This window comes from Lissotriton helveticus, chromosome 5_1 (genome assembly GCF_964261635.1).
Source record: "Lissotriton helveticus chromosome 5_1, aLisHel1.1, whole genome shotgun sequence".
In the NCBI taxonomy this organism is placed as follows: domain Eukaryota; kingdom Metazoa; phylum Chordata; class Amphibia; order Caudata; family Salamandridae; genus Lissotriton; species Lissotriton helveticus.
The window spans coordinates 863,414,737-863,427,991 of NC_136065.1; the positions used below are offsets into that span (position 1 = coordinate 863,414,737).

General features: G+C 41.2%; 1 protein-coding gene across 1 annotated transcript in view; it reads left to right on the forward strand.

Moving 5' to 3' along the window:
* Positions 1-13,255, forward strand: part of PARG (poly(ADP-ribose) glycohydrolase) — a 911,041-nt gene that overhangs the window by 667,440 nt on the left and 230,346 nt on the right. Inside the window, exon 13 of the mRNA XM_078643350.1 lies at positions 9,307-9,454. Coding sequence (XP_078499476.1) covers positions 9,307-9,454 — 148 coding nt within the window. The remainder of the gene's footprint in view (positions 1-9,306; positions 9,455-13,255) is intronic.

A 13,255-nucleotide genomic window follows, 5' to 3' on the forward strand; every position in this document is an offset into this window, starting at 1 on the left:
CTGTGTTGTCCTTTATGCTTTAGTCTCCCTTGGTGGATAATTTTCCCTCTTGTACTCCTCTAATGTTCCTCAGTGCCCTGTGAACAAGCCCCCTCTTCCATCCTTAATGCTCCTTTAAGATCCTTTCGCGTCTGATTTAATTCCCGTTTATATATCACTGATTTGTTTTCCTTCTTTCCCTTTCTTTATTTCCAGTTGATCTCCAAATAAAGTGGAGGCACCTAACCTGATGTTGTGACTATTACCAGCACGCTATATTTAATTGCGCAGATGTGCAGCTATGCATTTGAACTACTTATGAAAGACCTCCTTGTTCAATCCGTGTTGAGCTTAACTGAAACCCCCCCACCCCCAAGTTCTTGCTTATATCTTGCAAGTCTCAAAGCAGGTTTTGAAGAAGCGCTAAGATGCCCCCATCAGCGCTCACACTGGAGATTTAACAGAGAATAGGAGTTATGGCAACTTGGGCATTGACAATAAAATTGAAAATCCACGCATAACCGGGAAGACCTCGGTAAAAACACTGCTAGGAGCAACGCAAGTAGCAATGGGCTCGAAATAAAAGTTCAACAGAAAGCGGCTGTGCGGTTTTAGCAAGATAATTTAATGTCCGAGCAGGGGCTGCGAGGCAGACACAATTAGCATTTCCAATGCAATAGGTCTCGCATTTGTAAAGTTAGAGCTATTGGTGTTATAAACAAAACAAAGACCTAGGCACACATAAATGGTAGGTTTACACAGTACGTATAAATAAAGGCTACAGTGCAAATTGTGTCAAACAAAATGAAAAATCTTCAGAGATGTTGCAACATGTTCAGCCTTTTAATTATCCTTAAAATTCAGTGATCGAATGGAAGAACCAGCCGACTCTTGGTCTGTATAACGGGGTGCCGAAAGGGGGTTAAATCGTTTGGAACGTGTGATTCCAGTGTGGGTCCACGAACCCGGAACACAATGATCCGCTGGAGGGATTCCCAGGCTCACCCGCCTTGAGATCGACCACAACACTGGAATCACACATTCCAAACGATTTAACCCCCTTTCGGCACCCCGTCGTACAGACCAAGAGTCTCACATTGGTCCACCCTGACCTTTTGTGACGCGATCCAATTCTGTAAGAAAGACTTTTGCAAGAATTGAGCTACCTGTGCGGGATACTCTTGTTCACCGCACGCTTGATACGTTAGAAACGACCGGACTCACCCTGACCGGTCACAGCCCAGCTGGGTTAGAATTATCACCGTCTGAGCGACATTCCGGATATTCTTCATCTCTGTTCAGCCCTGAAGAAGTCGTCGAAGTAATTTCCACATGCGACGAAACACCTGTCGGCTGGCTCTTCCATTCGATCACTGAAATTTAAGGATATTTAAAAGGCTGAACATTTCGCAACATCTCTGAAGATTTTTCATTTCGTTCGATACAATTTTTACTGTAGCCTTTATTTTTACGTACTGTGTAAACCTACCATTTATGTGTGCCTAGGTCTTTATTTTCCTTGTCTGGTGGGGTTTCACCCACACACAATCGAGGGGTTATAGGGCTTATCCCCTCTCCTAGCTGCACCATACAGATTGCACACCACTCCAGATTTTGTGCGTTTATAGAGCAGAGTGCCTAGGAACTTCCCTGATTTCTAAAAACCCTTTCTTCGAGTTTTTTATTGGCGTTATAAAAAAAATATATATATATGTTTTCTTTGCAGTTAAGTCTTTTGCAAATTAAGAGAATAAGTGTGCGCTATAAAGTTTGGAAGTGTGTGCTTAAGCAGAAAGCACAGAGGGAGTGAAATCGTATGTAGGACAGTTGTGGAAAGGAAGGGAAGTGGCGTGGTGACTTAGTGGGGGAAGGAAACAATGTGTGTAAGCGGGCGCCATACTGAAACCTAAAGTGCGGCACCTGTGCATATTTAAGTTGATGTAGGGGGTGGGACTGGAATGGGGGCAGAGAGGAGAAAGGGAAATCGGGTGCCATGTTAATATGTGAATGGGCGCCGGGCTGAAACCTAAAGCGTGGCACCCGTGCATATCAAACTTTGTGTAGGGGGGTGGAAATAGGGGGCTGTGACATGGAAGAGGAGGAATGAATAGCGGGCTCAGTGCTGCAACATAATGACGGCGCGATCTGGTACCGGGATGTTGCACATTGTTCCATTGTGAACATTAGGAGCCCTTACGAACGATACTCAGCCTCGTAACAGGGAGATTGAACCTGAAGCTCCCAGGTTTAATTGAACAACGAATACATCGACCGACTGTCCGATGGTTGTCCGTCCAGCGGGAGCACGTCTCGCCTAACAGTCTGATCCCATAAGAATTGCTTAGACGTGGGTTAACTTCTTAATTAGGTTACTCGAACCCGCCTGTTATTGTTGCCAACCCAACCCTCATGCACCTAGCCTAATCTTAAGGCCTTTTATTCAGGCAACCTATTACATGTCCTGATGATGATCCATTATTTAAGATTGGATCGAAACGCCGTCGACAAATAATATGTGGTTAAACACTAAGTTCACTATGATGTGCTAAAATTCATGTGTTTTTCACATATGTGAAGCGAGTATACCTTAATGTCCTTCGCTCTTGTTCTTGTAAATGCCTGAAAAATCCTAGTTATATGTTATGTGTATTGTGTGTGCAGCATTGTGGATGCAGGACTGTGTCCCCTTGTTTTATTGCTTGTTGCTGAAATTAGATTATCTTATCATTCAATAAATTTTATAGTCCGGCTGGACTATGTGTTCATTATAGTGCACATTGTGGCCTATAATTATTGGAATTGGTAAATTTCCCTTGTCAAGGGCCATTGTTTTTCAATTAATTGATACCCCAGGTCCTTGGTTACTTAGTGGGTTCCCTTGTTTTTGATAACAGCAACATAAAGTGCAGCGCCCATGTTGTTAATATGAAAGCGAGCGCTGTGTTAAAACCTAAAGTGCAGCACCCATGCATATTTCCATTCTCTAATCTAAAGCGTGCCACACTGGTGATAACAAAACACAGCTTAAAAAAACATCAAAAAAATGCACGCAGGCCGTGCTACTTTCAAAAAAATATATATGGGGAAGTAAAGCATTAATGGCAACCTCCATTGTTGATGCAAAAACTTAAGATAAAGCGTGCCACCATGCTTAAAAAAAGAAGAGTGGTTGCAGGAGGGCATGTCTTGTATGCAGTAGAAGAAAGTTATTTAAGAATAATAAAATTGTGCTCACAAACCGTAAATAAAACATACAGAGTAACAACACATGTTGCAGGGGCAGTTCTCAAGGGAGGTTACAAAAGGAAGAACTACTAAGCCTATTCACGAATCAAAAGCCACCATTTACAAAGGACAGTAAGAGGAGCCAAATGAAAAGATGGGTGGAGGTTCAAGTCAATACCTGAAAACAGCATCCCTTCGAAGAGACAGCGCAAGCACTGCCTAGGCAAGACCTAAAAAGGAAAACAGTTGGAGCCAATAAAAGTTAACTTGGCAGTCAATGGAGACAGCTTTAAAAGCCAACATAGCAAAATCTGAAGGAAAGCTGTCCTGGAGTGGGAAGAAGGGATGTAAGGCAATGAGTGAGCAAAGGAACAGCCAAACATTAAAGGATTGACTTTGGAGAAGGTGGTGGGGTGTTTTGTGATATCTTTTTGGTACATGATGTACACTGGGAAAGAGACATTGGAAACATATGAAATAATGTTAAGGATGCCTGGGACGAGGTGAGATCCAGCTAAGCACGTCTTTCTCCAAGGAAGCAAATTGGTTAGAAGTATGAGGGTGAAAAATGTTCCAAATATGAAGATAGAAGGAACTGGATTTAAATCAGATTCTCAACTAACCTATGGATAATGTGCTTTATATTTCTGTTACAAAGAAAAACTCATTCTGGTTAAAAGTAATTAGACCACATTTGACACTTGTGTGAAGGTTGACTGGAATCACAAATTCCTTTGTATTTAGTAAAGGTCAAGAAAGCAAAATAACATTTATTTTCTGTTGCTGGTAGGGTACGTAGTGGATGTGTTAGGCACATGAGATAAGGAAGTGAGAGAGAGGCAACTAAATGGTAGTAAATTATTACCTTTGTCCATTTCTTGATAAGCAAAGCTGTTCATGCATGATTTTTTTTTCTACCTAGGACTGTTTCTGATTCCTATCGGGGATTATCTACACTATATTCCCTGTAATTGATAAACTGCAATATTTTTGGGCTTTGTAAATATGATTCTATTGACTCCCAGGCCTCAATACCAGGTGGAGGTGTAATCTGAATCTGTAATGGGAATTACCTTCTAAATCGAGATTAAAGCTTCGCTGGAAAGCCCACGCCAGTGTTTCTTCGCTCTCTTGTTTTACCAGCTTGGGAAATTAACTTGAGAGCCAGGTGCAGACTCTGATTTTCTCTATAATTCTAATTTTCTAATTGTACCCTAAGTGCCCTACATGGAATACCGCATGTTACCATTTACTTAGTATTGCTGATACCTATGGCGTTTGCAGGGGTGTACCTACCACTGTTGCAGGAGGTGCCAGTGGCACCGGGGCCCACTGAACAGTGGTAAGTGCTGTGTTGTACTACCCCAGCAGTGGTCAGAGGGGCCACTTTCCCTGCTTTGCACCAGGGTCAATAACATCCTGTTTATGGCAATGGGTGTATATGTGTCCAAATACAATAATACTGCTTTGGGATCTCTTGGCCCAGACAGAATGAGGGCCTTCGTATTCTCCATGTATTCGCTGTACACGAGTGTGGTGTCACCATCACTTGTCTTATTGGATTCTTTTTTTAAATAAATATTTGCAGTTCCTTTTCTTTGCCTGCTCACATTGCCTTGGTGCTCTTTTCCATAAAGTGCCTATTATGTGGGTTTCTTATCTTTTTCCACAAAATTGTGATTGCATTTTACCTCAAGAGTGCCAAAAATGTTGTGAGGTTGTGTGCACATGCTCACTATATAGAATGAAAAAACAACCAGTCGGTAACACACACGGAAACGTGTTCTTGGAATCTATCCAGTTCATGGAGCTACAATTGTTTCTTTGACTACTAGCTTCCATAATTGATAGTTTTTTTCGCAATTAGTCGTAGACACTACTTTTTTGTGACTGCATCAGCTGTAATAAAGCACTGACTCCTTTAAAGAATGATAGATCGCATGCGCACTAACTCTCTGAAAGAACTATATATGTAGCATACATACTGATCTATTCCTTTTGCTCCATGCTTATTAACTTACACTAACGCTGTCCACTTGCAGGAAACGGGCTCTGGTGATTGTTGCGTAACACTTGCCTCCTGTGTGTAAATTCAGACCTGTACCACTCTTGGGCCAGAGTTTAATCAATCAGTAGATTTGTAAAGCGCTACTTGTCACCTGTGGGGTTATCCATGCGCTGGAAGGGACCAGTTGATTAGCCCAATAGCCAGGTCTTCGGGGACTTTTGGAACTCTGGAAGAGATGGGGAAGTCCGTAGAAGGGTAGCTCTATAAGGAAGTGCTCTATAATGAAGTGCACCAAAAATCTAGGTGTTGCAGTTTTCTTTTGTGCTTATATACAGTCAGCTTGGACTGGCCCATATGTCCGGTCAGACGTAGCATTTTGGGAAGATTGGTTCCTAGTGTACTAGTTAGTACCCATGCCACGTACTGCTGGCCACAGTGATATTTTTTTTCTCCAGAGTGACCTTTTCAGTTAAAAAAATGCTTGTATCATAGCTCTCGCAGAATAACTTGACTGGTACATGAAGTAGGAAAACATCCAATGTAATATAGGGTTGGGTTGTTAATATTGTCAGAAAAATGTACATATGTATTAAACAAAAAGTTTTTCTACACCTGTTTTACCTTGTCAGTCTTTATACCAGCCATTTCAACCAGGTACTCCAGTACTCTGTCAGATGGCAGTCATTGCCCTCAGATGCTAGCCATTGTGTTCCTCTGATCACTCATGACCCCAGTAGATCTACCGTGATGCAAGCACGCACACACAGCTCTCGAGTCCTGATCCTGATGCAAGAGGGAGATTGGAGTGAGTCGGAGAGTGGAGTGGGTCCTGGCCACATGGTAGGACAATACTGCAGTGTATTGTGGGGCACTGAAAGAGAAGAATTGAAACTTGAGGCCCTCTTTCTTCAGAGCTCAAATGGGAAATGTGTGGCACCAGTGTCCAGGTGAGGAGTAGAGCTGAAGGGGAGGCACCAAGAGAGGGCTGAGACATGGATAGGCAGGGTAGAAAGCACTTTGTACTTGTGAAGGAGAGATAAAGAATTAAGGGCCAGATTTACAAAGCATTTTTCAGTTCGTAAACAGCCCGATTTGCAGAATCAAGCCCTTTGCATCCAGAAAAATATATATTTTTTAAATGTTGCAAAACAAATTGCCCAAGAGCAGCGAGAGGGCACACCACGGCACTTCACCATTCCAGCCTCGCTGCAGCTCGTCTTCCGCTTCCCAAAGATTTACAATCTGCCTCTGTCGACGCGTTTCGAGGCCAAGGACGCCTCTTCTTCATGGGCTGGCAGTAAAAAACACTGATCACGCACCTCCGTTCAACTTGCCATTTTATTTAAAGTAACTCCCACAGTGGGCGTAGCATCATTCAATTAGCAGCGTGATGTTTCTGGGAATTGTAGTCCCCTTGGGAGGTGCAATTTTTTCTCCTATAGTAGGTTCAGTGTCCTTATACTTGATTCACAAGCCGTTTTATAACCCTTAGTAGGGAGGGAAACTGGAAAGACGGGCTAGTTCTGCAAAAAGTACCGTGCTGCATCGGGTAGGAAGGGTTCCATCCTGCAGTCTTTCAAATTCATTGAAGCGGAGCTCCTCTCCACGGTATGAGCGGCCGTGAATAATCTTGCAAAACAAATTGCCCAAGAGCAGCGAGAGGGCACACCACGGCACTTCACCATTCCAGCCTCGCTGCAGCTCGTCTTCCGCTTCCCAAAGATTTACAATCTGCCTCTGCCGACGCGTTTCGAGGCCAAGGACGCCTCTTCTTCATGGGCTGGCAGTAAAAAACACTGATCACGCACCTCCGTTCAACTTGCCATTTTATTTAAAGTAACTCCCACAGAGGGCGTAGCATCATTCAATTAGCAGCGTGATGTTTCTGGGAATTGTAGTCCCCTTGGGAGGTGCAATTTTTTCTCCTATAGTAGGTTCAGTGTCCTTATACTTGATTCACAAGCCGTTTTATAACCCATTTTTTAAATGTGCGCAATGAGATTCGGTAACTTGTTACCAAATCACAATTTCCATTTGCGATTCGGTATTTGAAACAGGCGTGTGTTTTGAGTGTCTACTTCCAAATTCCAAATCGGTATGGTATGAATGACTGTTTTGCGACTGAATTCCGATTGCAAACCAGTAGTACTTTACCACCATTGGGAAGCCTTTCCCTTTACAAATGACGAAAAAATATCTTTTAAGAGAAGGCAATGGTTACACAGACCAATGCATACTCATTCTAATTTTAATTTATTTTCTTTTTAACCGTATCCCATTTTCCTTTAAGGAAAACAGGATGTAGTTAAAAAAAAAAAATAGAGATTGCTTTATTTAAAAGCAATCACAGAACAGAGTGGTCTGCTGCTCTCAGCAGGCCACCATCCCTGTGATGGCTGTGATTCCTAATGAGTCGTAAATTGCAACCTACCTCATTAATATTGAGGTAGGTCTATTTGCGACCTACTAGGAATTGCTATTTGTGAATAAAACATTTCTTACATTAGGAATACCGATTTCCTAATTGCGATTCGCAAATAATCGCAATTAGGATATCGATCTTCCCAATATTGGTATTTCTGGCCCTAAGTGCCTTGCGTTTACAGATGCACAGTCTGCATACAAAAGTCAGCAACTTAGTTGAATTAGACTCATACCAACAGGTTTGTTCCTGAAGTAACACTGAAATGTGAAAGTCGTGGGGCTTCAGACACCATTGAACGTAAAAGAAAGTCTCTTGAGAAGAGCCTTGTCTAGACTTAACACTTGGGCCTGAAACTGCAACGTAATTTCTGAATTGTAATGCACAGCAGTTGGCGAAATAAAATTCACTTGTATCAAATGTTCAATAGTTGATCTCACTCTTGTGTTAAGAACACAGAAATCACGTTTGAAGTTAATAGTCCCTGCTAAGCTACTAGATAAATGCACATGAAATGTGAGTTGCAAGCTCACTCAGTAGACGGACTGGGTTGCCTGAGTATTGACTTAGTAGTGTTAGTATGGTTTAATGCTACAGTTTGAGCTGTACATGTTATTTTAGTATTCTCATTTCCACTATGGAGTTTGACACATTAATCTCACTCTTCAACACTGAAGTTGTAACCTAAGGGTGCCTGTTGGACACACTGTTTCACCCCATATCAATATCAGGGCAGAAAAGTTGGGAATAGCTTCTAAAGATACAGCAGGATTAGGAAACCGGCAAGTCTCACGTCTACCTTATATGGAAGACTTGAGGTTCCTTTTGGCGTCCTTCAGTCAATGCTGAAGACTAGGAAATACGACTGCTACAACATCAAAATAAATATGGGAAACATAAAAATGATGGAGTTGGGACACCTAACTTGCCATACCAAGAGGAGAAATATCATCCTGAGATAAACAAGATTCAAAACAGTTAAGTTTCCCCTAAATTGCAGTCATTATTGCTTCCCCATTCAATGGAAATACCCACATAGCAGAGGCAGTCAAGAGTGGAGGACGAGAAGCGCATGTTTTGGCAAGATTTATTAAACTGTATGCAAAAAGGCATCATGATGCACAATGCGGATATTCTACGATCCAAAGTGAGAAGTACCTTGCTATTCTGAGCTCAAGTTTGGGGACCGTCCCTCTCCTCCCATCCACACATACCAGATGTGGGTGCTTAGGAAATTCTGAAAATCCACTCTCCGCGCCAAAGCTGATTGCAGCATCACACTCCCTGATTTGACATGCTATACATTTGCAATGTAGTATGTAAATAAACTGAGCTCAACAGCTAAAATGCAACCTAAAAGTAAAAGTTTTAACTAGAGCGTATATGTGTGGCCAAAGATGGCAAGTAGCATGGGGTGTGTTGTGTATTTTTGTATCTGTGGTATTTATCAACTAATTACGGCTTCTGAACCAGCAAAGCTATATTTAAGGGTACCAACTCTTTAAGGATTAATAATGCTTTTGTGCCTACCTTAAAGCTGCTATATTTCAATTTCCATATTTTTACTAAACATATTTTCTTTACTGCTTGTTCTAACCGTACCCTTTCCCTATCTGTGCATTTCATCTCCTTATTAGATTTCTCGATTAAACCTCAATTTCTTCCATTCCAGGTTGATTTTGCCAACCGGTTTGTTGGTGGTGGTGTCACTGGTTCTGGACTGGTGCAAGAAGAGATACGTTTCATCATCAATCCTGAATTGATTGTCTCACGGTTGTTTACAGAAGTCCTGGATGAAAACGAATGTCTTATCATTACAGGTCAGCCTAGCCCTCTGCGTCTTTTTAAATGTGATTAATATTATGTAAATTCAGAAATGCCATTTTACTTTATTGTTGCACACTGTTGGTGACCAAGGTGTACATTTTCAGTTTTGTGTCAAATTTTAGTTACAGCAGTATCTGTTAGGGTAATAAAAGCCTGTGGGAGAAGAAACCCTTTGTATCTTCTCTACCCCAATACTCCTTTCTTACCTATTGATAACTCGTCTATACATGTTCTCCATCATGCTTATTACGGAGGATGTTTGAATGCATTTCCCCATATCTTTACACGTTTGTCAGGGCAGGCTCTATTCTTAAACACCTGTCTTTCAAGCTCCATTCATCAGTCCAATCACATTTACCAATTAGTTGCTTGTGTGGTGTCTTGGACCTGCCCATCGCTGTGCTATTTCTTCTTTGGCTGGTATCAGTGCGAATGGCATTATTGTGTTGGTGTATCTGTTTTCCTTTGCTGCCCCTGTGTGCCCAGCAGGACTAGCTTCACGTGCAGCTCAAATGACCAACCTACCACTTTTAAGACTTTTCCCCGGGCTTTCCAAAAGTGTACCTGTGTACATGAATTGGGGACCCAGAATCTTTGTATGGGGAGAGCCAAATCGCATAAAGGAAACCTCCCTTCATTGTTTTACAGTGAAGGCATTTGTGATTTTTGCTTTCTTACGTTTTATGTAATCTCTCTACAATGTGAAATCATTCAATGTGGCTCACGCTTCCAGCTCTTAGCAACCTATCATTGAAACATCAAGACGTTTGCCCAATTTTTCTACTTCTCCAGCTCGCCATAGTACTTCTCCTACAGCTGCTCTACAGGTTTATTGATGAAAGACTGTGTAGCTTTGTTGTAATTAATCGACAGTGCTGTATTTAGGACAAATACATATTTTAAATGCTACTTATATCATTGAAAACAAAGCTTTTCAAAACACTTAAGAACCAATTCCATGCATTAAATAAGGTAATTACAGTGTTTGTCTTCCAATCAGTGAAGTTCTGTACTAGTTACTTTGCTCCGTTAAGGTGGAGCCACAATAGTGAGCATATGAATGGCTTTAATGTCCTTAACTGATTCAGACAAGGTTGTGTGCAAAGGCCTCCTTGTATATTAGGGATCTGCCTGATCCGCTATTCTCTAAATCAGGCAGGTGCACTATCTTCGGGTGGGAAACGAGTTACTAATCTCTTGTTCAACGGTAGTATGGCCTTCTAATGTAGGAACCCCATTCGCCATCATCTTCTCAGGCTTGCTAATTTAAGAAGAATAAAACCAAATATACGGTTCTAAAGCTCCACTCATTTTCTGGGTCAGATACTGTCCATGGCTAAATTTCTCTTGAAAGGGTAACTGACAACAACTATCTTGAGGTTTGCTGAAGCAATGGTACAAAATGTCATAGCCAATCGGCCAAAAGTTCTGCTATGCTTTCCCAAAAAAGTGATACTTGAAGAAGATTTTCTGCTCCGCTTTTAGGAAGAACTATTACATCCACTTTAATTATATACGGTCAGAGTTATTACTTCGCCTATGTATGGGGCCCACCTAACTGGACATGTCCTTTGTGCCCATAACTGAAAATACCTTTTTTTAAATGGCTTCTTAAGCAACCTATGAATACCCTTTATTACTAGATTATTGGATTTAAGGCACTGTTCTTTTGTGGTTCAGGATAGAATTAAGCCTGTGATTTTAAGGATTTAATTTTGATCTTAATCCGTCATTGACCTTTCAGAGCAGGCACCTCTAAATCATTAGTTTATTGGAGTACCACAGATTTGACTTGATGGTCATATGTTCTTTCTTTTTAATAATTTAGGGTGCTGTGACCATTGATCAAAGCACACATCCTAAATGGTCCCTCAACTTAAAGAACAAGGTCGCTATGGTCAAGATGGCAGGTTCTACTCAAACATGAGGCAAGCTATCAGGAAATACTCATATGGGAATGAACAGTAAATGAGATAGCCTACCATTTATAACCTGCAATGTGTTCCCCCGACCACCTATGGGTAGTGGTGTGGGGAGATCACAATGCTACTCCAATACAGTCAGAGGAAAATTGGATTTGCAGACGTCTAATGTGTCTACTGCCCTCCAGATCCAACTTTGCCTTGCATTCTGAGCTTAATTTGACCTACGTAACTGACCATATTAAGATTGCCCCCCTTTTATTGTGGGTGAGCAAATGGTCAAATAAGAAAGCTGTTTTTAATAGAGAGGCTATTCGCGATTGTCTTCATCTTGACAATGGCCTGTCCATTCCTTGGCTGAGCTACATAAACAAGTCCTTAGCTGAGATTGGACTTTCAGACTTGTTTTCTGCACCAGATGCTATCAGCAAGTTGGACAAGGGATGGGCTGAGAACCAATTTGAAGAGCTGTCTCTCCCTCGAAGATTTAATGAAGCTTTACAGCAACACTATACGTGAATATTTTTACCCCCTATCTTCGGGAAATCCTGCCCCTATCTAACCTAGGAACTCACACGTTGGGTGAGGTCGCTTCGTTTCTGCTTCAAGTTAGGCACACATGTACACTCTGTGCTTCCCTGAAGGGGCAAACGTGTGGGATTCTGAGCTTCCTCCATGTGCCTGTGATGGATTGGCAGAACAGTCTTTGTTACATTTTATCTTTTTCTGTAGGTTTTATTGTGAATTTTTCGCCTCAAGCCAATAGTAAAGTCGTTGATTTTTTAAAAGTGTTGGGGCGCCCTTCTGTATCGACAAATAATTATCAGCAGATTTGTATTGATGTTTGCTCCTTTTCAAAATGTCCATTCGTAGCAGAAAGTCTGTGGAGGGGATAACTGTTCTTAAACTTTTTTGTTAAGTTTATTGTCTTTTTGCCAACTGTGATGCTTTAAAAAAAATCTTTTCCGTTTGTATTTTGTACTTTTATGTTCTTATGGTAAGATCAAATAAAGACTTATGACATGAGATAGCATACCATATTTAAATTGGTTGGGTTTCCAGAAGTAAGAAAACTGATTTCTGTTTATTAAATTCCTTCATGAAATTCTATCGGTTGAATAATTGACAAAGTGTTAGGGTGGGAAATGCTTGTGCTTGCCATCTGACTTCTTGTTTTTCTATCGATATTGAGGAGTCTGCCTTACCTGCTCACCACCAGTGGTTTACACAAGCAATGGTTGGTTCCTAATCACCAAATTCACAGATATTGAGACATGCGGAGCAACTATATTTCTTTCACTAACCTGTCTCTTTAATGAGTTTGCTAAATGACAATACTCGGTTCGTTGTGCATTCATCGAGAGTACAAAGTAGCTACTTTATAAATGTATAGAAGTAGTCATTTTAATGATAAGTTAATTCACAGAAGATGACTTATGCTTTACTCTGATATTCTCCTCATTACATTAGCATGAGCTATAAATCAGCGAGTTTCACTTCTATGAACGAATGCATTTATTGCCCACTTTAAGTAGTGCTGGACTCTCATTTTTCCCAGAACAGATGATAGTTCAGCCCCAGAAAGGCTTTCAAAGCACCTTTCAAATATACAAATGCTAAAGCTGGAGATGCTTTCGTAAACACATAAGCACCTTTAAATATTTGGAAACCGCTACCCTCTGATTAAGTACACGATTTACAATTTTGCCTGTAAATCAGTTTGCAATTGTGATATGAAAGTAAATTTTAACTGAATTTATTGAGCTATGTGCTAGGATTGTCTGAGTTCCTCCTTGTCAGGCGCTCAGACCCACATCTAGCACTGCAGCACTAAAAATGTATCTTGTGACTAGAGCAGTACTCTTTCGTTTC